The sequence below is a fragment of the Neomonachus schauinslandi genome, chromosome 16 (assembly GCF_002201575.2).
Source record: "Neomonachus schauinslandi chromosome 16, ASM220157v2, whole genome shotgun sequence".
NCBI classification, from domain to species: domain Eukaryota; kingdom Metazoa; phylum Chordata; class Mammalia; order Carnivora; family Phocidae; genus Neomonachus; species Neomonachus schauinslandi.
Window position 1 is genome coordinate 45517981 of NC_058418.1, and position 27175 is coordinate 45545155.

At 39.6% G+C, this 27175-nt stretch overlaps 1 protein-coding gene across 2 annotated transcripts in view; it reads left to right on the top strand.

Annotated features, from left to right (window-relative positions):
- The first annotated feature begins 40 nt into the window (after window positions 1-40).
- PHLPP2 (PH domain and leucine rich repeat protein phosphatase 2) overlaps window positions 41-27175 on the top strand; it is a 70522-nt gene continuing 43387 nt past the window's right edge. Inside the window, exons 1-3 of one of the 2 annotated variants that reach the window (XM_021703167.1) lie at window positions 41-139; window positions 7235-7497; window positions 20091-20224. In XM_021703167.1, the coding sequence (XP_021558842.1) occupies window positions 41-139; window positions 7235-7497; window positions 20091-20224 (496 nt within the window). Of the gene's footprint in view, window positions 140-7234; window positions 7498-20090; window positions 20225-27175 lie in introns of those variants that run through there. The other variant, XM_021703175.1, reaches the window with a different exon arrangement.

The following is a 27175-nucleotide window of genomic DNA, read 5'->3' on the forward strand; positions in this document are numbered from 1 at the left end:
GTCGCGCCGGCCCGGCGTCCCTGTGCAGCCTCCGCCGCCGATGGGGGAGGTGGAGCCGGGGCCCGCGGGCCCGCTCGAGCCCCCGGAGCCACCCGAAGCGCCCGCGAGCCGCCTGCCGGGAGGGATCCGGGTCCTGAAGGTGAGGCGGGAGGGCTGGGGAGGGAACAAGGGCGGGGAGAGGCCGCCCCTGCTCCGCGCAGTGGCCGAGGCAGTCGGCGACCCCCGCGCCGCGTCAGTCCGCTTCAACGCCCGGCTGCCCCGCAGTCCGGCTGGGGGCGCCGCGGCCCCCGCCTCGGCCTCCGCGCCTGGCCCCCACCTCGGCCTCGGCCGCCTCCGTCTCCCCTCCGCTGCCCATCCCTGGGCGCGCGCCACCCGTCTCGCAGGCCCACGCCTTCGGTCCGGCGTCCGCCCCGCCGCCGCCGCCCACCCGGCTCCTCTGGGACCCGGGGGCTCGCCTCGGCCGCCCTCGGCTTCGTTCAGGGCCGGGGACCGGTCGCCCGTGGCCCGAGAGCGGGGCTGGAAGTACGCAGGGCTTTCTCCCCGGACACCTGAAGACATCACCCCAGCGGGAGGATGGCGGCGGTGATTGGCCGGGCGCTGCCGTGTGCTCGGGGCTACGCCGGGTGGAGCGGGCCGACTCTGCCCTCGGGGCTCGCCACCGAAGTTAGGACCCGGCTCTCCGCTCCGAGGCGCCGGCCTGCAAGCTCCACCTGCCCGCCTGGAGAGAGAATCCGCGGAGGAGCTTAATCTCGGGGAATCTCTGGGCGTGTTGCAGCAGGGAGGAGGGGTTCGGCAAAAAGGGCATTCCTGTTTGCGGGAGCCGGGCTAACAATCCAAGGAGACGGTAATAGGGGAGAGGTTATGCAACAGGCAGCTAGCGGGGTTTTGGGGCAGGAATTGGGGGGAGTAGGAGGAAAATGAAAGCAGAATCTGGCAAGGCGGGGAGTGGAGCCTTGAAGGGGATGGCAAGAAGTTTAAATGCACAGGGGTCGGCAGGGGACAGTGAAGATGATTTAAAGGAGGGGTTCTGGGAGACTAACTGCATGGTTTTCTTCTGGTCTCTGAAATAGTTGGAGAGGATTTTTTTCTGTAGGTCAAGTATATAAACTAGATGTCCTTCTGGAGATGAAATAGAATTCCTTCTAGAGTTTTAGAAGAGGAAATCAGCAGTATTTAAAACTTGCCAGCGAGACGGAAGAGAGGACAGAAAATTAAGAGGTTTTGGTGTCTTTCAAAAATACTTTGCAAAACAGTGAAAATACATGATGTTAAAAAAGACATTAAGTAATAGTTGTTAATTGGAATCAAGGGTGAGCACTGTATATTGAGATTATTTGTAGGACACTGCAAAGATGGGAACACCGAAAAAAAAAAAAAGGTGTGAAGCATCTGGTGAATCCATCCATGAAACAGTATAAAATAGAGCTCTCTAAAATATAAAACATTTTTTTTTCTGCTGTTACCTCTCAGTCTTAATGCAGTGACTTAAAGCAATAAGTTTTCATAGTTTACCTTTACTTCTGCATAAACCTTGTACATATTTATTTTAACTTATTTAACCATAAGTTTTAAGTATAATTACTTTAAGGCTTTTAGATATTTATTTAAAACTATAAGGTCATCAAATGTAAATTGTGAATGAACTTTAAAAAAAAAAGTGCTGCTCTGGCTTATCAGGAAATGGCAGGTCTGAGAGATAGGTAATGCCCTCTGGTCTAGAAGATAACCTTGGCTTTTTTAATAACAACTTTTTGTGGGGGAGGGAGTGAATTGTGAGATGGAAGGAATTGAGAAAGGAGGCTCTTGATTCAAAGGGTCCTGCCTTCCTAAACTTTCAGGAAGTGGTCAAATTTACCGCTGGTTCCTTAGGGCTCCAATCTGGGGACCGTTAGAAAGATGCCAGAAATTAATCTTGATTATAGTACTGGGTTGGTGGTATGGGAGGCTGACAGTGTCTTTTTTTTTTTTTTAAGATTTTATTTATTTATTTGAGAGAGAGAATGAGAGAGAGAGAGCATGAGAGGGGGAGGGTCAGAGGGAGAAGCAGACTCCCTGCCGAGCAGAGAGCCCGATGCGGGACTCCAGGATCATGACCTGAGCCGAAGGCAGTCGCTTAACCAACTGAGCCACCCAGGCGCCCTGACAGTGTCTAATGCCCTTGTGTCTCTTGCTTTATTGCATATGGTTAACACTTTAAATAATCCTTGCAAATAAATGGGATTGGCTATGGAGAACAGGTGCTGTGTGTTCTGCACACTTAAGTTTCCTTAAGTAGCTGAGTGGTTGAATTTTGTGCCAAGTGAAACTGGAAAAGAATATATAGGTAGAAGTCATAATCTCCTGCTTGTTCTTTGAAGACCCTTTGAAAAAAGCTTACTGTTCTTTTTTGTAATGCTTTTATACTAACTACAAAGTTATGAGCGTCATTATTGTCAAATAATACAGATCTTCATAAAAAGGCTAATATACGTAAGCCAATATAATTTAGCCAGATTAGATCTAGGTCCATCAGTATGGGGTATTGGAAAGTTTGATTCAAAATCTACTCCCAGATTTATTTAGCAAATTACTAATTAGAATGTACCCCTTTACTGTTGTTGGAATATAAGTATGATATTTGTAATACTCTTTTTTTTTTTTTTAAAGATTTTATTTATTTGACAGAGACAGAGATAGTGAGAGCAGGAACATAAGCAGGGCGAGTGGGAGAGGGAGAAGCAGACTTCCCGCAGAGCAGGGAGCCCGATGTGGTACTCGATCCCAGGACCCTGGGATCATGACCTGAGCCAAAGGCAGACGCTTAACGACTGAGCCACCCAGGCGCCCTATTTGTAATACTCTTAAGATTATTGGGAGTAGCTATGAAGCATAGTTTTCCAGATGTTTGCTACAATTTTGGGATTATTTTTTTACTCAGACTGTAGAAGATATGAAGTTATAACTGGGCAGCAAGTGCCATGAGATCAATTTTCATCAGTCCTAGTTTCAGGTTTTTAGCCAAGTAATGTGTGTATATGGTTTTTAAAAATCAATGAATACCAAAATGATTTTTAATGAACTGAAATATTCTTCCTCTGCTTATCTCATCCCACCCTTTCCAAAATATTCCTTAACATATATTCCTAGAGATGAGCCCTTATTGTTTTAAAGTTTTGAATGCAGGAGCCTATCTCTTACCTTATGGTATTTCACATTCTAATAGAACTCAGTGAGTAGGGAGAGTTACTTGACCAGACTCTGTTTTTCCCGTACATATCTTAGAGTTAATTGTACGAGGGCGTTTAATAGTTTATCACCTTTGAACTGATCACAGCCCTCATATGTTATTTTAATTTTTAGAGAGTTAAAAGCTTAAACCTGAAGTGGTACTTAATTCATGGCCTACTCTAAAGACTTGCACTTTCTAGAAATGTATGTGTAAATTTTTTTTTTTTTTTTTTTGAGAGGGAGAAAGTGTGGGGGGGAGGGGCAAAGGGAGAGAGAGAATCTCAAGCAGGCTCTGTAGCCTCTTGGCGATCTTGAGATTATGACCTGAGCCGAAATCAAGTCAGTTGCTTAACCAGCTGAGCCACTGAGGGGCCCCTGTTTAAATCTGAAATATGCTCTTTTAAACTTGTTTGATGTGAGAGTTGATTATAGACCTGTTCCCTTTTAGAAAAGTTTGTCAACAGATTTACATAAGAGTAAGGGAAGCAATATCATGTTCTTAATCTATCAATTTCAGTGGAAAAGTGATTCTAAAAGCTGATAGTCTATCAACGGACAGTATTGGCCTTTCCAGGGTTTTCTGATGCTTTTCGCAGGGGAGAAGGAAGCACTAGGTAATTCAGCAATAACTAATAATAGCTGAACAGTCCATCTAGATTATTGCTAGAAGGCTATGCTTGCTTGGTATCTAGGTCTTTTAAATGCCTATTGAGCAGGTTTAAGGGAATGATACCTACTAAAGGTCTAACTCCGCAGTTTATCTTCACCGGGTGGAATATATCATATAAATAGGAGATATCATTCTTTGACCAACAACACATGTGTTTCGATAAAGTTCTTAAGGAATTTTTATAGTCTTCCCCGCCCTGTGCAAAAAGTGTTTTTATTAAAGCATAGGGACATAACCCATGGGCAGAAAGAGCTGCCAAGGATTTAGAGTCTTAAGGGAAATATATAAACACTTTTTTAAAGACTTTATTTATTTGAGAGAGAGAGAGCAGGGGGAGGGGCAGAGGGAGAGGGACAAGCAGACTCCCTTCTGATTGGGGAGCCTGACATAGAGCTTGATCCCAGGACCTCGAGACTATGACCCCAGCTGAAATCAGATGCTTAACCAACTGAGCCACCCAGGCACCCCTATAAATGCATTTAAAAATGACTTAAAAATTTTTTTATTTTCAAAGATTTTATTTATTTGAGAGAGAGAGAGCATAACAAGCAAGGGGAATGGCAGAGGGAGAGGGAGAAGCAGACTCCCCACTGAGCAGGGAGCCAGACGTGGGGCTCTATCCCAGGACCCTTGGATCATGACCTGAGCCGAAGGGAGATGCTTAACCGACTGAACCACCCAGGGGCCCCTAAAAATGACTTTAAAAATCCTCCCAGAAGAAAAATCTTGGATGAACTAATATAATAACTTCCAGGGATTTTTCTTGACTTTTCTAAGATTGCGAAGATCATTGGGCCATTATTTGACCTTAAAAAGTTTTTTTAAAGATGCTTTTTGGTGTTTGTGTGGAATAGTATCTACTTGCTCTCTCTTTAAGTAGCAGGGGAGCAAAATTTGTTTCCACTCAATGCAGAATGCAGAGCTTCTTTGTATAAATGTTACTGTACCTTATAGAATACTGTTTTTAGATGGGCCAGTTGATCATGCCCAAAGACTGAAAAATAAGGAATATTTAAAATTAATCAGTGGTTATTTGTATTCAGTGACTAAAATTACCGATACAAATATGATGGCCTTTGTCTTTATAAAATAAGGACTTGAAAGCCCTCTGTTAATTCTGAGAAGTTCAGCTTTGAGAAAATGATCTTGTGGACAAGAGGAGACCTAATTCCTACTTGTAGCAGGGGTTTATCCTGCTTATCTAAAGTTAGAATCAGTAATGATCCTCATGGTTTTGAATAGCTATATTCTAATCCTTAATATCTGTAAAATGATGGATTTACCTGTTATCCTTAATTTAAACAATGAAGCCATTCTCACTCATATTTTTCTTTCTTCCCACATGGAAATACCTTCTCACTTTTCCTTCACTTTTCTTTATCATCTTAGAAATTGAATTTTAGGTGCCACAGTTATCCTCAAATACTTAATCTCGGTAACTACAAAAATAATATTTGCTTTATTTATAGGTATTTCTGACTTCCAATGAGGAATAGTAGCAAAAGTCTTTTATTTACTTTGTGGTTGGTAAAAAGATTTTAGGGTTCTTTGTAAAAAAGGAGATTTTTTTTCCCCTCAAGTTTGTTCAACCTCTTGCCAGAGCAAATTGAGCTGTAGTAGAAACTGGGAATACATTCTGTGATGTGATTTCTGTGAGTTCTGCATGCATCAGTGTGCCACTCAAGTATTAAGGCTCTGTAATAGATTCTCAGTGTGGAAGAGAGGAAGAAGTATCAAATACACGATTAAAGCCCATTGTGACCCCCCTAGTAGTAGACATATGTTCAAGGTGAGGAGGCTCTGCTGTGGAGAGAGTAGAGTCACTAATTCTAGCTATGCAGAGAAAATGGGGATGGGATACATGGAAGGCTCCATAGGGAACACAAGAGAGGGTGACATATGAGTAGAGTTTTGAAGGCTGTCTAGTCAGATGGACAAGACGGAGAAGGACATTTCAGACAAGTCACAGAATTGTGGAATCGTGGTGTGTTTGGGGAGTTACAAATAGCTGGATGTGACTGAAACAGTGACAGGTAATGAGAATGATGCTAGAGAGGTATGGCAGTGTGTTAGCGGAAATGCCTTTATATTAAAGGGAACAGGGGTGCCTGGGTGGCTCAGTCGGTTAAGCGTGGAACTCTTGGTTTCAGCTCAGGTCATGATCTCAGGGTTGTGAGATGGGGCTGCAGGTGTAGGGCTCCATGCTCAGCGGTGAGTCTGTTTGTCCTTCTCCCTTCCTCCTCTGTACCATACCCTCCTCCTTCCCCCTCCCTCCTCTCTCTCTCTCTCAAATAAATACATAAATAAAATGTTAAAAAAAAAGGGGAACAGAAATGGCGCATCATAAAAATAGAGTAGGTCAATAGTGATCTTTAGAGACTTGTCATATTGCTGTAGCAGTTGTTTTTTCTTTGAGGTAACCGTAACGTGTGTGAATTTCACATACCTAAATTATCAAATGCAACACTAATTTTTTTAGAAACATGATTAGAATGGAAAGAACATTTGTTCAACATTGTGCAGTATTCTGTACTTGCTTATTTGGGATATGAGGCAGAGGGTCAGGACCTTAGAGAAACTTTCAGTTTGCGTTGTAGAGACGTGCAGAAATGTTTAACGCAGCATTGTTTCTAATAGTGAAAAAATTAGAAACAAACTAAATGCCATCAGCAGGAGAATATATAAATTGCAGTATATTCATATAATGAGATATTATTCAAATGAATGGGCTGGGTGTATTAGCATGACCAATTTTGAACCAGATGAAAAAATGGCAGTGTGAAACATAAGTATGTTAGGATTTAAAGTTCTAAATCATGGAAAACAGTTGTATTTAGTTTATAGATATGTACATATATGGCAAACATATAAAAATGCACGGAATGGTGAATAGCAAGTACAGTAGAGTGTTTCTGGGGAGAGAGGGAGAGAAATGGGATTGAAGTGGGGTATCACGTGACTTCAGCTATATATGTGCATATACATATATATTCTTACATGTATGTAAGACATGTGATTCTTACATGTAAGAATTCTTTAGAATAAGGATCTGAAATAAATATGACATGATATTAAAATTTGTGAAAGGTGGGTAGTAGGTCCACAGACGTTTTATTATTCTTATATTTTTCTGAAAACGTAAGAAAAAGAAAGGGTCAGACAAAGCGATGGACAGAGGCATGAACAGCTGAAGGAGAGAAAATGGTTTTCCAGCTTAGGAATGGGCATGGCAGGTGTGGAAGGCCCCAGGACAGGAGGTGTTGGAGAATCGAGAGTGGAAAGGTGGAGTGAGGACTGAACGTGTCTAACTGAGCCAGACATTCTAGCTAATGATTTCTTTCTCTTGATGTTTTTTAGAGAAATATGAAACGCAATGGGAGCAGGAATTGTTTGAATAGGCGAAGTAGGTTTGGTTCTCGAGAAAGAGACTGGCTGAGAGAAGATGTCAGGAGAGGTTGCGTCTACCTGTATGGAGCCGACTCGACCTCTGCTGCTGCAACCGCCGCCACCTCCTCTGACTTACATCTTGTCCTGTGCACCGTGGAGACACCAGCCTCAGAAATCTGTGCTGGGGAGGGAAGGGAAAGTCTTTATTTACAGCTTCATGGGGACCTAGTCAGGTAAGCTCGGAGTTTTACCCCTCTAACTCTGTCACTGCGTAAGTGATCTGCGTTTTTTTTTTTTTTTTTTAAGATTTTATTTATTTATTTGAGAGAGAGCACATGAGGTGGGGAGGGTCAGAGGGAGAAGCAGGCTCCCTGCTGAGCGGGGAGCCCGATGTGGGACTTGATCCGAGGACTCCAGGATCATGACCTGAGCCGAAGGCAGTCGCTTATCCAACTGAGCCACCCAGGCGCCCGTGATCTGCATTTCTGCTTGGAAGTGGGCTTTAGGATTTTAATTGTGCTTAGAACTGATATTGATGATGGGATCACTAGGCTTGAAATAAGATTTGTCTTTGGAATGCTGAAATTATGATTCTTGGATTTAAAAGCTATCAGTGAAGGGAAATTTGATAGTTACTTCATTTGGATGACACCACGGGTCAGATATCTAAATTTAAAATAAATTTTTATTATTTAAAGAAATAGGGGCGCCTGCGTGGCTCAGTTGGTTAAGCGTCTGCCTCTTGATTTTAGCTCAGGTCTCAATCTCAGGGTCATGAGTTCAAGCCCCCCATGCTGGGCGTGGAGCCTACTTAAAAAAAAAAAAGTTATTTAAAAAAATAATACATGTAAATAGAATGAAATTGAAATGTGTAGAAAGAAATAGAATGAGAAGTGTATATGCTCATGCATAAGTATGTTTCTATTTATATGTAAATTTAAAATTAATGGTGCTATATGCAGCATATTATTGACTTGAAATCTCTTAGAGATCTTTCTATATTAACATTTTCATAATTTTCATTTATTTAATGGCTGTATAATATTCTGTTTTATGAGTCTACCATCATTTTAGTTGATCTCCTATTATGAGACATTCAAATTGTTACCAGTTTTACTTCTACAAGTGGGGTTGCAGTGAATATTCTTTTACCTATGATATTTCTCCTGTGTGGAAGTAATCTGTAGGATAAACTCCTAAAAGTGGAATTGCTGGTCAAAGGATATATGCATGTATAATTTTGATACATATTGTCACATTTCTCTTCACAGAGTTAAACTTCAACAAATAATATAAAAGTATGCCTATTTTCCCCTTAGTTTCTCCAGAACATGTTAGCATTAAATTTTATATATAAATATAGACACATACCCATGCATGAGCGCATACTTGCTTGTGAGTAGAAATGATTGTCAACAGTTTTTAAATTAGGGAATTATAAAGTTAGCATTCCAAGGATAAATCTTTTTTCAAGCCTAATGACTTATATTTTTGCAAATCTGATATATCTTTATATCTTTATATCTTTGGGGTAAATACCCAGTAGCGCAATTACTGGGTCATACAGTAGCTCAATTTTCAATTTTTTGAGGAACCTCCATACTGTTTTCCAGAGTGGCTGCACCAGCTTGCATTCCCACCAACAGTGTAAGCAGGTTCCCCTTTCTCTGCATCCTTGCCAACATCTGTCATTTCCTGACTTGTTAATTTTAGGCATTCTGACTGGTGTGAGGTGGTATCTCATTGAGGTTTTGATTTGGACTTCCCTGATGCCGAGCGATGTTGAGCACTTTTTCATGTCTGTTGGCCATTTGGATGTCTTCTTTGGAAAAATGTCTGTTCGTGTCTTCTGCCCATTTCTTGATTGGATCATTTGTTCTTTGGGTGTTGAGTTTGATAAGTTCTTTATAGATTTTTGGATACTAGCCCTTTATCTGATATGTCATTTGCAAATATCTTTACAGCATATTTTCAAAGGTTCAAATGCCATTTGTGTTTCTTTAAAATCTTTTATATGAATGTGAAGGGGAGTATTCTCATAGTATCTTTTACTGTGGTTATGAACTCTTTGTTTCAAATAAAAAGAAAATGACCATTAGTTCTTTGAATTAGACATCAAATAAGAGTTTAAGGTGACTGACCTTTCTCTCCTCCCTCTTCCCTATAATAAATAAATGTCTTGAAACAAGTCAGAGCTGGAGATTCAGTACTCTTGAAAGTGAGAAAGGAAGCTCCCACTTACACCTCAGAATGTGGTAATAATAGTAACACCTTTAGCTGAGCTAAAAATTGATGTCATTCTAAACTGAGGTTTCCTTTTAGTATTTGGACTAATTCTGAAAAAGTAGATTAGCATTTGAATGTTTTCCTTGTTCACTAGTTAACTACATTTCCTAAATCCATTTGCAAAACGAAAGGATCAGACTGGGTGATCCTTAGGCTTTTCTAAATCTTAACACTGATTCCGATCTAATTTTATCAGGTGGGAAGCCTTGACCTACATTAAAGGTGGTAGTGATTGATGGAGTTTCTGTGTTTATTTATTTATTTATTTAAAAGATTTTATTTATTTATTTGACAGAGAGATAGCGAGAGCAGGAACACAAGCAGGGGGATTGGGAGTGGGAGAGGGAGAAGCAGGCTTCCTGCCAAGCAGGGAGCCCGATGTATGACTCGATCCCAGGACCCTGGGATCATGACCTGAGCCAAAGGCAGATGCTTAATGACTGAGCCACCCAGGCGCCCTGGAGTTTCTGTGTTTAAACCTAAGACTTACTCAGTTGTATACTAATGTCTGAGTATTTGTATACAGAGGTACTAGAAATGTGGAGAAACCCCCACCTGGATTGGCTTGCTACTACTAATTGTGTAGTTAAGAATCCAAATGTGAAATAATTTGCTTTAGTGAATCTAAATTACTTAAAATGGAGAGTGGCCTTGATAATTTTGTAATGAAATAGCTCTTCATAGATCTAATTGATTAGAAAATAATGAAAATACTGTTGAGCTGCCATTTGGAGAATGAGTATGTTTTCATTGCTGGTGGACCAGCTCAAGAGGTGTCACTCAGCCGAAGAGTGATGTCGCTGGTGACGAGGATAGATTTGAGCTGACATCAGGTGCTTTGTTTACCAGTCCACTGTGCTTAGCTCTTAACATACATATTCTCATTAAATCCTCACAGTAAGTCCAAGGGCCATAGCATCATTTCCTTCAGATGAGGAAAAGTGAGGCTTTGCAAGAGATCTGGTAACTTGTTCAAGGTCAGGCAGGTACTGCCAGGCAGTTGGAATGTCTAAATCATTGAAAGTAGGTGGTGGACTTTGTTCAAAGAAAGGCCCTCCTGGAGAGGAACCGGCAGTGTGTCCCTTACTCAGTTTCGCTATTTAATCGTATTTACTTTAAGATCTTTTTTAGATCTCTTACTCAGCTGTTATGCGTGAGTTCAGTCTTGTTATCTAATCAGAGGAATAGGTACTTTCTTTGTAATAGCCTGTGAGATAGTTGACAATCTCAGGCATTATCTTTTTTTTTTTTTTTTACTATTTACTGAAGTGTAACATATAGTCATTGTAGAAATTTTGGCAAATAAAAGCATAAAGAGAAATAATAATCTTCATGCTTGTGCTTTTTGTAGATTACCTCATTGAATCCTCACAACGATCTTGTGAGGTAAATATTATTTTCATTTAATCGATCAAGAAAATGAAGCTTAAAAAGGTTAAGCCTCTCACCTAAGATCACATATGGGGTGTCCCCATCGGATGGGGAGGCCACCAAATGTGGGGCGCTCTGATCGGATAGAGGTGGCTTCATGGGCAATGAAAGAATTCACCCCAGGCAGAATAAAAGAGATAAAAGTTTATTGAATACACCGCAAGAAAGCCATGGGCACAATAGCAAAGAGAGGCCCCAGTTAGAGGGCGGGGTGAGGGGTTAGGTTATGGGGACAAATGGAATTTTCACTTTTTTGGTGATCTTAGGAAACTGTGCGTGGTTGCAATTGGTCATTTAGGGCCTTTGGTTATTTCAAGGTGGGTCACTTAATGAGCTTGTTTGCATTGTCTGTTTGCATTCAGCTCCGTGGTCCAGTGGCCCCCTTTTCCTTACTCAGGTATCCCATGCTCAAGCTTGTTACCTCAGAGCTGCCTCTACATCACTGAGCTAATGAGCAATACAGCTGGAATTTGAACTCTGGCATTCTGACACCAGATCCCTTATATTGACTCGCCATACTTATATTTTTTTTTCCAGATCTTTTTCAAAGTGAATGTGTATGTAATTTTTAAAAATTACATATTGGGGCTCATACCATATATTCAATTTTATTTACTGCATACTTCAGTTAATTTCCTGCATCATTAAAAATTCCTTAGACATCAGTTTTAATCACTACAGGATATTCCAATTTACGGAAATACTATAACTTGTTTAAAAATTGAGAAATAATAGACAATGATGATTTAGAGCTTGGATTCTGGAACGAGAGTGTGTGGGTTCAAATCCTTTCTCTGACAGTATTTGTACAAGTTATATGATGCTCTGTGCCTTAGTTTACTAATGTGTAAAATGGAGGATGGTTATATTTACATTATAGAGCTGTCATGATGAAAATTAATTACACCTTATGAAGATCAAATGAATTAATACTATAAAGTAGTGCTTTTTAAACTCTGTATTCACCTGGGAGCTTGTTACGGTACAGATTCTGATTCAGAAGGTCTGGGATGGGGCCTGAGATCCTGTATTAAGCTCCTAAGTGATGTGCTTCACTTTGAGTCGCAAGGAAGTAAAGTGCTTACTCTCATGTCTGGCACCCAGTAAGTGCTCAGTGAGTGTTACCTATTTGAGTTGTTTCAGATCATTCAGCTCTTAGAAGTGGTGTTGTGATGACTAAACCTTAGCTCATGAATCTTTATATTGTTGATCTCCCTAGGGTTCATGCTAGAAATGGGATTACTGGGATGAAAATTACCACCTGTTTTATCTAAATCACCCATGACTTCCTTCTTTCCGTACTCTTTTTCAGTCACAGAGTTGTCACTTCAGTAAAACTAAAGGATTACTAATTTATAGAATTGTAGCACTTGAAGGAATCTGAAAGAAATCATCTACTAGGGAAACAAAGTCTACTCAACTTAACGGCCCCCTCCTACCCCCTGCCCTTTCCATTTGGAAATATGTGTGGGGCAGGGTTTGCTGGTTGTCACAACTACTACGGAAAGTTACCAGCATTTAGGGGGCAAGGGCCAGAAAGGTTTAATGTCCTCAATGTGTGGGATAGACTTGTACAACCAAGAATTGTCTTGCTCAAAAGGCCAGTAACCTCCCAGTGGAAATAACTGAGACCATTTCCGTTTGTTTCATAAATGTGAAACAGGCACGTTCCTGCTGCTGCCTGGTCCGTCGCTGTCCCAGTCCATTGCTCTGACATGAGGATATTTGGTTTGTCTATTTTATTGAACTGTTTAAGTGATAACTGACTCCTAGTGAAGTTTAGTGTAATCATTGCCTTCTGCCTGAAAAGTTGTAACAAGATCATATATGACAAAGTGGAGTGCCCCTTGGCTCATGGTCGTATATTTACTTTTATTCTTAGTCATCAAAATGAGTAAGATTTCTGTATTTGATAGACTATCTTTTAAGATAAGCTAGGAGGCACTAAGATGTTTATAACAGAAAATACCCTTGGGTTTTGGGATCCTGCATTCTAATTACTTTTCTGTTACTGACTTGCTGGGTGACCTTGTGCAGGTCACTAAAATCTTGTTTACTATATTTTGGTGTTGTAAAAGTAGCATGAACAATCCTGTTTCAGGATACGTACTGAACTGATTACTGCTGAGGAAGGAAAAGGAGATTAATTTTATTTTTTGCTTCATTTTTCTGTGCTATTTTAAAACTTAAAAATGATCCATTATACATTAAGTAATTAGTTTTTGTTAATTTTTTTTTGTTTTTACATCTTAATACTGCTGAAATCATCTTGTATTTTATAGTTGTTGATGGGTCATAGTTTAATTGGCAGTGTTTTTTTCTTTTTAATGGTTATTGCAATACTATTTGGTTTGCTGCAGTACAATTCTGATACTAACCACCCAGACTTTTCACACACTTCACAAGTTAAAGGCCCTGGTCTTCAACAAGACTGCCCTTCAGATTCTAGCCACACTGCTGACCAATTGGATATAAATTTGGGAGTTCCCATGACTCTTTTAGGTTTAATAATAACACTAGAATGATTCAGATTCAAAAAGTGGTATACTTATGATTATAGTTTTAGTAAAGGATAGTAAAGGATACAAATCAGAACTAGCCAAATGAAGAGACACATAGCGTGAATGAGGTCTGGGAGGGTCATGAACATAGAACTTCCATGCCCTCTCCCTTGTCATCCTCTCAGCATATCTCCTCTTAGTCACTCACCAGAAAGTTCCATAGAACTTCAGTATAGTTTTTATTAGTATTTCATTGGGTAGGCTTCATTGATTCATTGACTACATGCTGGGCCTTCAATTTCCAGCCCTGTCTTCCTTCCCTATAGTCAGGCTGGCTCCAAACCCCAACCTTTTCTTTCCTTGGTCTTTATGGTGACCAGCCCCCATCTTGAGTCATCTAATCTGTTAGGGGTGATGCCAGAGGCTCATGAATGACTAAGACAAACGTATTATTCAGGAAATTCCAAGGCGTTAGAATCTCCCGTCAAGAATCAGGGCGCAAAAACAGACACATAGATCAATGGAACAGAATAGAGAGCCCAGAAATGGACCCTCAACTCTATGGCCAACTCATCTTCGACAAAGCAGGAAAGAATGTCCAGTGGAAAAAAGACAGTCTCTTCAACAAATGGTGTTGGGAAAACTGGACAGCCACATGCAGAAGAATGAAACTGGACCATTTCTTTACACCACACACAAAAATAGGCTCAAAATGGTTGAAAGACCTAAATGTGAGACAGGAGTCCATCAAAATCCTAAAGGAGAACACAGGCAGCAACCTCTTTGACCTCAGCCGCAGCAACTTCTTCCTAGAAACGTCGCCAAAGGTAAGGGAAGCAAGGGCAAAATGAACTATTGGGACTTCATCAAGATAAAAAGCTTTTGCACAGCAAAGGAAACAGTCAACAAAACCAAAAGACAGCAGACAGAATGGGAGACGATATTTGCAAATGATATATCAGATAAAGGGCTAGCATCCAAAATCTATAAAGAACTTCTTAAACTCAACACCGAAAGAACAAATGATCCAATCAAGAAATGGGCAGAAGACACGAACAGACATTTTTCCAAAGAAGACATCCAGATGGCCAACAGACACATGAAAAAGTGCTCAGCATCGCTCGGCATCAGGGAAGTCCAAATCAAAACCTCAATGAGATACAACCTCACACCAGTCAGAATGGCTAAAATTAACAAGTCAGGAAATGACAGATGTTGGTGGGGATGAGGAGAAAGGGGAACCCTCCTACACTGTTGGTGGGAATGCAAGCTGGTGCAGCCACTCTGGAAAACAGTATGGAGGTTCCTCAAAAGTTGAAAATAGAGCTACTGTACGATCCAGCAATTGCACTCTTGGGTGTTTACCCCAAAGATACAAATGTAGGGATCCGACGTGGATGGAACTGGAGGGTGTTATGCTGAACGAAATAAGTCAATCAGAGAAAGGCATGTATCATATGACCTCACTGATATGAGGAATTCTTAATCTCAGGAAACAAACTGAGGGTTGCTGGAGTAGTGGGGGGTGGGAGGGATGGGGTGGCTGGGTGATAGACATCGGGGAGGGTATGTGCTATGGTGAGCGCTGTGAATTGTGTAAGACTGTTGAATCATAGGCCTGTACCTCTGAAACAAATAATACATTATATGTTAAAAAAAAAAAGGAAGAAGATAGCAGGAGGGGAAAATGAAGGGGGCGAAATCGGAGGGGGAGATGAACCATGAGAGACTATGGACTCTGAAAAACAAACAGGTTCTAGAGGGGGGGGGGGGATGGGTTAACCTGGTGATGGGTATTAAGGAGGGTACGTTCTGCATGGAGCCCTGGGTGTTATACGCAAACAGTGAATCTTGAGACACTACATCAAAAACTAATGATGTAATGTATGGTGATTAACATAACATCATAAAAAAAATTTAAAGAATAAAACCTTAAAAAAAAAGAATCAGGGACGAAGACTAGTATAAGATTCTGTATTATACAATGATGCACACAAAATAGTGTATCTTTCAAATGATGGTGTATTAGCCTGGAATACAATAATTTTAAGACATAACTTTTTAGGTTCTTTGGTGTAAGTTAACATATGAAGTGTTTTGAGCTCTGTTCTGCATAAATTAACTATATAAAATAAAGTGGTTTACCTAAAAGAAACTAGGATTTGTAATGAAACCAACAAACCTTGATGCCACTATGTACTAATTGTGTGACTGAGTCTCAGTTTTCCTTATTTGCAAAATAGGCCTAGCTTTATAAAATGTTAAGCACTTTTCAGCATAGTGTTAGGCATGGAGTAGACATTCATTTAAGTATCCTTATTATTGCTGTTTGTATTATCTGTATTATTGATCTTAACATTTGCAAATTTTACCTTTATAGATAGCCAGAGATTGAGTTGTTTGTTTGTTTGTTTTTTAAGATTTTAGTTATTTGACAGACAGAGCACAAGCAGGGGGAGTGGTAGAGGGAGAATCAGGCTCCCCACCAAGGAGGGAGCCCGCCCTGGGGCTCAGTCCCAAGATCCTGGGATCATGACCTGAGCCGAAGGCAGACGCTTAACCGACTGAGCCACCCAGGCACCCCAAGAGATGGAATTAATCCCTCTTTTTACTTGTTTTTGCAGTTCTTGAAATATTTCTTGTTTACTCATTTATGCTAAATTAATAAGAGCAGATGTTGAGGTTCTCCTGATTTTTTTTTTTCTCCTACCAGGAAAAATACTTTCCTTAGGTGGAAACGTATAAAGAGGGTTTCAGAATCTACAGCGCCTCTTTAGGAAGGAAATTTGATCATGTAAAATACATCAGAATTAGGATGTTTACATTTCTCTTGGTTTTCTAGACAGAAATTGAAAAATTGAGCTAGTGAGATTTAGTCTGAAAGTATTATTTGTTGGTCCTGGCTATGTGATCATTATATGGAATTATGATATTTAACTACATTGAACTATGTATCTAAAAATGATAGCAAGATTTAGGTAGAATGTACATTATATTAGGAAGGTGTCTTGGATACCTCATAGACCCTTGAGTTCTAAAAGAACCTAAAGATCATCTGGCCCAACCTGATTCTTTTATTTTTTTATTTTTTTAAGTAGGCTCCACACACACTGTGGAGCCCAATGAGGAGCCTGAACTCGTGACCTTGAGATCAAGACTCCAGCTGAGATCAAGAGTTGGATGCATTACTGACTGAGCCACCCAAATGCCCCTCATCCTGATTCTTTCAGCAGACTCTTATCTAAAATTTCTGTGACGGATGGCTTTCTAGCTTTCATGAGCTATTTTGAGAGGCAGCCTGTTTCATTATTGGACATCTCTAATTATTAAAGTTCTTCCCCATTTCTGATCCAGGTTTACCTGTGCAACTTTTTGTTGTTCCTAGTCCCATTCTTTGGAGTGATCCAGAGTAAGTCTAATCCTTCTTGACACTGGAAGATAGAGATAGCTCTTTATGCCCTTGTCTTCAAGTTAATCCTTCAGTGTTCAGATTACATGGCTAATTGACCCCTCCAGAATACAGCTTATTAGAAGTCTCTCTTACAATACATCCTCCTTAGAAGAATTCTACCACTGTACTGGGAAAGTACCTATTATCACTATAATCCTTTGTGAATTTTTATTTTATTTTATTTTATTTGAGATGAGTTGTAACTGATGATGTTTTTATTCTGAAAGGTTTATTTTCTATTTCTATTAAATTCACTATTTATTTGTCTTAGTAGGGTTTTAGTTCTTTGGTCATTCCTCGTGTGGTATTTCTGAGTTTATGGGTAAAAGTCTGCACTGAGCAGTCAGGAGGGGCCAAGTTGTTTTATTTTTGCGTTTTTGTGCTCATCAGTATGATTTACATTCCTAAATTATCATTTTTTGTGGGGCGTTCTGATTGGTTGGGGGCTGGTGGTGCGGCCCGTGAAAGAATTCACCCAAGGCAGAGCAGAAGAGGTAGAAGTTTATTGAGTACACTGCAAGGGAGTAGTGGACAGGACAGCAAAGGAGAGACTGTCTGCCACAAGGTGGTGGTGAGAGGTTATAGTTGGTATGAGAGAATATGGGATGTATGGAATTACACCTTGTTTGGTAATCTTAAGAACTATGCCTGGTTGTAAGTGACCCATTGGTTGGTTAGGACCTGTGGCTTAATGAGCCGGTTTGTGTCAGCTTGGTAGTTGCTGTGGGCCCTTTTGCCTTGCTCAAGTTTCCATTGCTCAGGCCTGTTGCCTAAAAGCAGCCTCTACAATTTTGGTAGTTGTTTACATTCAGCTTTGTAGTATTACTATTTCATGTTATTTTTACTTAAATCTTACTGCCAACAGTATTTTCTACTCCTTTCACCATAAAACACAGAAGTCCTTCATATATTCTCTATATGGGAGGTGTTTCATGTTTCTTCTAATTAATACAATTCTTAAGTTTTCTTTATTTTTCTTTTTATTTATTTATTTTTTATTTTTTAAAGATTTTATTTATTCATTTGAGACAGAGAGAGCACAAGGAGGGGGAGAGGCAGAGGGAGAGGGAGAAGCAGACTCCCCGCTGAGCAGGGAGCCCGATGTGGGGCTCAATCCCAGGACCTGGATCATGACCTGAGCTGAAGGCAGGCGCTTAACCGACTGAGCCACCCAGGTGCCCCTCTTTTATTTTTTTTAAAGGTTTTATTTTTAAGTCATCTCTACACCCAAGTGGGACTCGAACTCATGACCCTGAGATCAAGAGTTACACACTCTACCGACTGAGGCAGCCAGGCGCTCCTTAAGTTTTCTAAACAGAATCCTTTTAAGACGTAAAGACGAACCTTTAAAAGGTTTTATTTTTTTTATGAGAGAGAGAGAAAGATAGCACGAGCATGAGCGGGGTGGGTGGGAGGAACAGAGGCAGAGGGAGAAGCAGACCCCCTGCTGAGCAGGGAGCCTGGCTCCCAGGACCCTGAGATCATGACCTGAGCCAAAGGCAGGTGTTTAACCAACTGAGCCACCCAGGCGCCCCTCCTCAAGACCTTTTGAGCACACACATGCTTTCCTATACTTGTTTCTTGGTGGTTGTTTCAGATGGGGGAAATATTCTATTTTAATTCTAATTAAAATTTGACTCCTGTCCTGCGAATTTTTTTGAATAATAGTCGTCAGTATGTTACTGAACACTACTATATATGAGATGTTTTGCTAAACACTTTACTTACTGTATAATATCTTATAAGTAAATAAATTTAATAACAACTCTGTGAGTTGGGTACTACTGTTATTCCCATTATACTGAAGAGGAATTTAAGATGGGTTGAATAATTTGTCCAAGGGCATGCAGCTGCCAAGTGGCAGAACTGAGACCCAGACCCAGGCAGTCTGACTTTTGGAGCCTGTGCTCTCAGTGACTGTATTTATAACTGTTTACTTTCTGATAAAACAATTGTAAAAGGGCTGTCTTGTGTTATTACTGATGTAGTCCTTTCTATCAAAATATGCATGGAAGATTTTTGTTTTTAAAATATTTTTAATATTTAAATATTTTCAGTGTTTTAGGTCTATATGATTTAAAATGTGCAGTGTCCCCAGAGGCCACAAATAATTACTAGATATTCTGACTTTAATTTAGCTTTCATTTGGGACCTTATGGTAGAATGATTTCTGGGGAGTTATTCACTCCTAATTTTTATGCAAGAATCATCTCTGAAGCCAGTAGAAATACATAGTACCTGAGACACAGTAGACAATTCAAAGACTGCATCTCTGATTATGTGGGCAGCTTATATGAAATCACTTATGGCCAAGTGTAATCTTTTATATTTCATCATTTCACTGCTTGTACGTTTGGGCCAGAGGTTCTCAAAGCACCCTGTGGATGTCCCTGAGAATCTTTGAAGAAGTACATGAGGTCACAAGTATTTCATGATAATAGTGAGATATTAATTTTCTTTTTCACTCTCAGTCTCTCACAAGTTATAGTGGGGTGTTCTAGAGGCTACATACCATGTTACACAGCAGACTGAATGTGGAAGCAGATCTGAGAATCTAGCCATCCTACATTAAAATTGCCATTCTCCTCACTAAATTTGTATGATTTTGGAAAATATATTTTTCAAAAACTATTATTTATATTATCATATAATGGGTTTATTGTTTTTAAAAAATGAACAAATATTTGGAAATTCTTTTTTTTTAAAGGATTATATTTGAGAGAGAGAGAGAGAGAGCATGAGCAGGAGGGAGGGGCAGAAGGAGAGGGAGAAGCAGACTCCTCGCTGAGCAGGGATCCACGTGGGGCTGGTTCCCAGGACCCTGGGATCATGACCTGAGCCGAAGGCAGACGCTTAACCGACTGAGCCACCCACGTATCCCCATTATTTGGAAATTATTAGTTTGAGCTTCTCATTCAGTAAATACCAATAGATAGACCCCATGTAAACAAAAGCTCTTTGGGGGTCGTCAAAGACTAAAGAGGGGTCCTGAGACCAAAACCTCTGAGCACTTCCTGTTTAGATTAGTTGTATCATATGATAGTAAAGAAAATCTTGATAGAGAAGTAAAAATCTAGAACATATTAAAAGATTTTAAAAATTAAATGAAGCATTTTTATTTCTTACTAAATACTTCTCTTTTGAATTGTGTAAGCAGGAGACTGGAACCTACTGAACGACCTCTGCAGATTGTTTATGATTACTTATCCAGGCTGGGCTTTGATGACCCTGTGCGCATACAGGAAGAGGCAACAGATCCTGACCTTGGCTGTATGCTTCGATTTTATGGTGGTAAGAGTTTATCAGTGGCTTTGTGAATGTGTTTAACTACTTCACTAAGTTGATCATTTGTGCCTCTCCCTGTCTTCAGCTTTTTAAAAGTATTTTAGCAAATGGTGTTTTGAAGCCAGTTAACTAATGTGGTTAAAAAAACAACAAAAACAAGAAGGTGGGGTATAGTTAAGGGAAGACTTAAAAGTATTAGCCAAAATACATTCCCTTCTTTATTTTTGTTCTTCTTGTTTTTTTTTTACTTACTAGAATCATTTTATCCCTTTGTCACAGAGTCTTGATCAAATCATGCTTTAAAGGATCAATTTTACTTTCAGGTTCCTTATAAAAACCACCGAGTTCTGGATAGCTCAAGAATGTTGAGAGCTAAGTGGTCATTAATCATATATGACTTGACATTTGATGAATACATTTGTCAAATCTATATATTGTTAAATTTAATGGGCTTGAAATCTAGGATTTTTTAACTTTCCCTTCTCTTTTGGTGCATTTTCCCCCCCCCAGCAACTGTTTTTCACCTGATCACTTCAGTAATAAAATTAGACTTACTAAAACTAAATACTTTCTGAATATTGCTTTGCAAATATACATAGTCTACTAATACTACTACTATTGAGTACTGTTGATTGTTTACTGTGTGCTTTTATGCTTGTGAATTATCCAGTTTGTTACAACCACCTTATGCCATAGAACTATTATCTTATTTAGCAGATGAGAAAACTGAGACAGAGAAGTTAAGCAACTTGTTCAAGGTCATACAGCTAGTAAGTGAGAGAGCCATTTAATACCTAACAATTTTGAATTAATATAACCCACTTATCAAACAATTGAACTAAAACTAAATGATTAGTGTATGTAGGCAGTCATTTATTGAAATTCCCTGCTCTCATTCCTTAGATTATTGATTAAATTTCTGTATACTTCTTTTGTTGTTGTTGTTTATTTTTAAAGATTATTTATTTATTTTTATGACAGAGAGAGACACAGTGAGAGAGGGAACACAAGCAGGGGGAGTGGGAGAGGGAGAAGGAGGCTTCCTGCTGAGGAGGGAGCCCGATGTGGGACTCGATCTCAGGACCCTGGGACCATGACCTGAGCCGAAGGCAGATGCTTAACGACTGAGCCACCCAGGCGCCCTGTAGTTTATTTTTAAGTAATCTCTACACCCAGTGTTGGGCTTGAACTTACCACCCGAGATCAAGAGCTCTACTGACTGAGCCAGCCAGGCACCCCTCTGTATACCTCTTGATAGAACTCTTATGACACAATGTCACAAGCCAGCTTCATTTAATGCACTTCACAAAAGATTTTATGTTTAATTTTTCATCATTACACTATTTTGTGACATGTTGTTCCTTAAAAGTTGGTTTTGTTTTATTTCCATTGATTTCTCTTCATTGTTAGTTCATGGAAGGAAAATAGTTGCTGGATTGAAATTAAATAGTAAAATCCATGGGGCGTCTGGGTCCAACTCTTGATTTCGGCTCAGACCATGATCTCAGGGTTGTGAGATTGAGCCCTGTGTCGGGTTCCACGCTAGGCATGGAGCCTGCTTAGGATTCTCTCTCTCCCTCTCCCTCTGCCCACCACCCCCCCTTAAAAAAAATTAAATAGGCACATCCTTTAAGATTAATTTGAGGAGCACTGTCCATTTAAACCTATAAAACTTGGGTTAAAAAAAGAGCAACTTGGAGCAGTAACATGCTCCTTTTGTGAGTGTGGTTGAAAATGACTTCTTCATTATATGTTTTATTCTAAGGTGAAAGTTGAGCCTTAAAGTGCCAGCGAGCTCATTTTGAACCATTGAGATTGCATTTGCACTCAGTTGTGTATTGCACAACTGTTGGCCCTGATACATTAATCTTTTGCACCACCTGATAAACATGATAGCATGCCCAGGATCTTCATATACTCGTAAGAAGATATTTCTAGTAGAGTCTAAAAGAGTACTAGTTTGTAGTTCTTACTGTGTTTTTGAGGGGAGGAGGTCTTTAACAGAGAACATTTCCAAAAATGGGCTCTATTAATTTAGAGAAGCTAGTATAATTTGAGTGAGAAAATTGTGTTTGGGAAAGAGGTTTTTAAAGCTAATTATTTTTGAAACTAGATGGTATGTATATATGGCACCAAAAACAAAAGTAAAAAAAAAATCAGTGTATTAATTATCTATTGTCTATGTAATGAATTACCTCAAAACTTAGTATATGGGAGTGCCTGGGTGGCTCAGTTGGTTAAGTGTCTGACTCTTGGTTTTGGCTCAGGTCATGATCTCAGGGGTTGTGAGATTGAGCCCTGCATCAGGCTCCATGCTCAGTGTGGAGTCTGCTTGAGATCCTCTTCCTCTCCCTCTGCTCCTACCACCACCCATGCGCTCTTTCTCTCTTTCTCTAAAATAAATAAATAAAATCTTAAAAAAAGAACAACTTAGTATCTTATGGGGTGCCTGGTTGGCTCAGTTGGTACAACACACAGCTCACATTGGGTGTAGAGATTACTAAAAAACCTAAATAAACTTAAAAACAAACTGTGTGACTTAAAATAATAATAAATATTTATTGTATAGTTTGTGTGGGTCAGAGATCTAGGAGAAATTTAGTTGGATGGTTCTGGTTTGGCTTGCATGAGATTGTATTCAGTCTGTTGGTTGAGGGTGTAGTCATACAAAGGCTTGACTGAGGCTGAAAGAATCACTTCTAGCATGGCTGACTCAGATGGCTCTTGGTAGGTCTCAGTTCCTCACCAGCTTTTGACAGAGATCTCAGTTCTTCACTTTATAGACCTCTTTTTAAGGCTGCCTGAGTGTCTTCATGACATGGCTACTAGCTTCTGTCAGTGATGAGACATACGGGCATGTGTACGTGCTCGTGTGCACACACACACACACACACACGGAGGCCTCAGTGTTTTTATGACCTAGCCTCATAAGTCACCTACATTTTCACCACTTTCTGTTCAGTAGAAGTGAGCCACCATATACAGCCTACCCTATGGAGAGGGAAATTAGGCCCCACCTTTTGGAGAGAGAACTATCAAAGAATTTGTGGACATATCTTAAAACCATCACAAAAAGTATGCTTCCCTTTCACCTTTCTCCTCCTCATCTCAGTTCCTGAATCCAGAGACAACCACTGTTACCAGAAGGAGAAATATCTGTGAAATATTCTCTTAGAAGCAAATTGCTTAGTAATCAGTTTAAATATTTTATATGTAGAGTCTTTGCTAAGTTAGCTTTGTTAGAATATAGTGTTAATGAGGCCAGGGTCATAAGGGCCTAAGTTCAAACCAGTTAATGTTGCTGTGCTTGCTGGATCTCAAAGATACCCTGTACACCAAGCAGCCATCATGCAAATGTTCATTACCAATGTTGCTGGAGAAGGAGCTCTGGGGGAAAAGTGAGTTAGTGGAATGACTGGCTCAGGGCAAATTCATGATAAAAGCTGTGGAAACATAATTGACTAAAGATGATTAGGTAGCATGATCAATCACAGAGATTAAGAGAACACATTAATGAACTCTTTATTTGTGTATGAGGAAAAGGAGGAGTCTAGAAGGTATGATTTACTAGTGAAGTTGTAATTCTGGGGCTCTATGGCTCAGGTAGCGTAAGTCTCAGCCTGAGCATTTCTTTCTGTACCATATTCTTTTTTTTTGTTGTTTTTAAGATTTATTTATTTATTTGGGAGAAAGAAAGAAAGCATGAGCCAGGAGAAGGGCAGAGGGGGAGAGAGAATCCTCAAGCAAACTCCCCACTGAGCATGGAGCACAGTGCAGGGCTCCATCCCAGGACCCTGAGATCATGACCTGAGGCGAAATCAAGAGCTGGATGTCAACTGACTGAGCCACCCAGGCGCCCCTCTACCATATTCTGTGCACACATTGTTTAAGACAGTTTTTTCCAAAGAGCATAAGCAAAACAAATGAAGCCAGGTACAAAAGGATCACATAGTATGTTTCCATTCATTTAAAGTTCAAAACCAGGCAAAATTCAGCTATATTGTTTAGAGATGTGTGGCAGTATTACTATCTGTCCGTCAAAATCTGTTCTTTCCTTCCATAATAAAAGAGTTATAGTTGGCGCATGACTGCCCAGGTACACGCCATTACCATTACTATTTAAATATAGTAATATATTTAAAAACATTCCAGGGTGCCTGGGTTGCTAAGTTGGTTAAGTGTCTGACTCTTGGTTTCAGCTCAAGTCATGGGCTCATGGGTCCTGAGATGGAACCCCAAGTCAGGCTCCATGCTTAGCAGGGAGTCTGCTTGGGATTCTCTCCCTGTGCCCTCCCCCCACTTGCACGCATGCTCTCTCTCTCTCTCTCTCAAATGTTTAAAAAAAAAAATCCCCCAAAAAACTATTCCACCACCCTTATACAATTACATTTATGATTGTGCATGTCTTCGTCATATTTTTTTTAATTAATTTATTTATTTGAGAGAGCGAGAATGAGAGAGAGAGAGAGTACATGAGAGGGGGGAGGGTCAGAGGGAGAAGCAGGCTCCCTGCTGAGCAGGGAGCCCGATGCGGGACTCGATCCCGGGACTCCATCCTGGGACTCCAGGATCATGACCTGAACCGAAGGCAGTCGCCTAACCAACTGAGCCACCCAGGTGCCCTGTCTTAGTCATATTTTATATGCATATTTCACATTTGTAATCATTGTGTCCGTATATTTTTCCTCTGTAAACAATTTAGTTTTAATTACACAAGTAAGATGTGGATACAGTCTCATTATCTATAGTATTTCAGTCTCTTATAATCACCTCCCAGGTCTATTCACTGCTATCAACTTGGTGTATATCTGTTCAGAATTTTCTAACTTATATTTATATCTAATATGTATTTGTAGAAATATATTTTATTTATATAAATGGTATTATTTACTGTGGTCTTCATGCTTTTTCACTCAACCATATGTTTTGGAGATATTTCCTTAGCTATCTTCTATATGCATTCCTCTAAGTTGCATAGTATTGAATATCATGTGTGTATTATAATTTATGTAACCATTTCGCTGGTGATAGATATTTACAGTATTTCCAGTTTTGACTGTTGCAAACAGCATTATAGTAAAATTTCCTCTTTGTGCCCCTATGTTTCCTCAGAGTAGATTTCTAAAAACGAAATTAATGGGTTGTAGAATATTTGCATTTAAAATATTAATACTACTGCAGAATAAATATATATCCCATTAGTATATTAAAGTACCTCTTTGCCCACAGTTTCATTTTTTAATATTATTAGCATTTGAAATTTTTACTAATCTGATAAATAAAATGATGGTTTCCTTGTTTTTATATATATATATATTTTTTTTTTATTCTTATGTTAATCCCCATACATTACATCATTAGTTTTAGATGTAGTGTTCCATGATTCATTGTTTGTGCATAACACCCAGTGCTCCATGCAGAATGTGCCCTCCTCAATACCCATTACCAGGCTAACCCATCCTCCCACCCCCCTCCCCTCTAGAACCTTCAGTTTGTTTTTCAGAATCTATCGTCTCTCATGGTTCGTCTACCCCTCCAATTTCCCCCGCTTCATTCTTCCCCTCCCGCTACCTTCTTCTTCTTCTTTTTTTTTTTCTTAACATATATTGCATTATTTGTTTCAGAGGTACAGATCTGAGATTCAACAGTCTTGCACAATTCACAGCGCTTACCAGAGCACATACCCTCCCCAGTGTCTATCACCCAGTCACCCCATCCTTCCCACCCCACCCCCCACTCCAGCAACCCTCAGTTTGTTTCCTGAGATTAAGAATTCCTCATATCAGTGAGATCATATGATACATGTCTTTCTCTGTTTGACTTATTTCACTCAACATAATACCCTCCAGTTCCATCCACGTCGTTGCAAATGGCAAGATCTCATTCCTTTTGATGGCTGCATAATATTCCATTGTGTATATATACCACATCTTCTTTATCCATTCATCTGTCGATGGACATCTTGGCTCTTTCCACAGTTTGGCTATTGTGGTTTCCTTGTTTATTAAAAAATTTTTTAATTGTTATGTTAATCCCCATACATTACATCATTAGTTTTAGATGTAGTGTTCCATGATTCATTGTTTGTGCATAAGACCCAGTGCTCCATGCAGAAGGTGCCCTCTTTAAAACGATGGTTTCCTTGTTTTAATTTTTGTTTCCCTGAGTACTAGTATGGTTGAATATTGCTTCATATTTTCATTGGATCTTTAGATTTCTTCTTCTTTGAATAACCCATTGATATTTCTGTGCAAGTTTTTGTCTTTTTTTCATGTTGATCTAAGGGACTTGTGTATATATTCTAAGTGTACATCCTTTGCATACTATATTTGTAACAAAATTTTTTCTCAGCCTGTAACTTGTCCTTAAATTTTATTGTTTTTTATTGTGCAGAAGTTTTATTTAGTCAGATTTGATGAGTCTTTTCCTTTAATGCATTTATATTCCTTATCCTAGGTTATAAAGGCATTCTGTATTTTCAGTACTTCTATATTTTTAAAATATGCATAAGATCGGGATCTACCTTTACTTTTTCTCTATAGGTAGATAGCCTTCTGTCCCAACAACATTTATGGAATAGATCATTCTTCTCCTAGTGATTTGAAATATCATCATTATTATTCTTAAGTTCTTATATGGTCAGTGTTCTATTTTTGGACTCTATCCTGTTACCTTGACCAATTGACCAATTTGTCTCGTGACGTATATGACATATTTTGATAGCTGGTAGGGAAGTACCTTATCACTGTTCTTCTCTGAAAAATCAGGGCGACCTCTGGAATCAGAGAAGCCTTGGTGAAGAAGCAGTATTTGAGTTGGTTCTCTAAAAATTGACAGAATTTCATTAAGCAGAAAGGAAAAGGAGGACACAGGATAGGAGATTAGACCCTTCGGTGTCTGTCCTGTGAATCACAGATAATTTGAGTCCAGATTGTTCTGGGCGTCGAGGGCAGTATC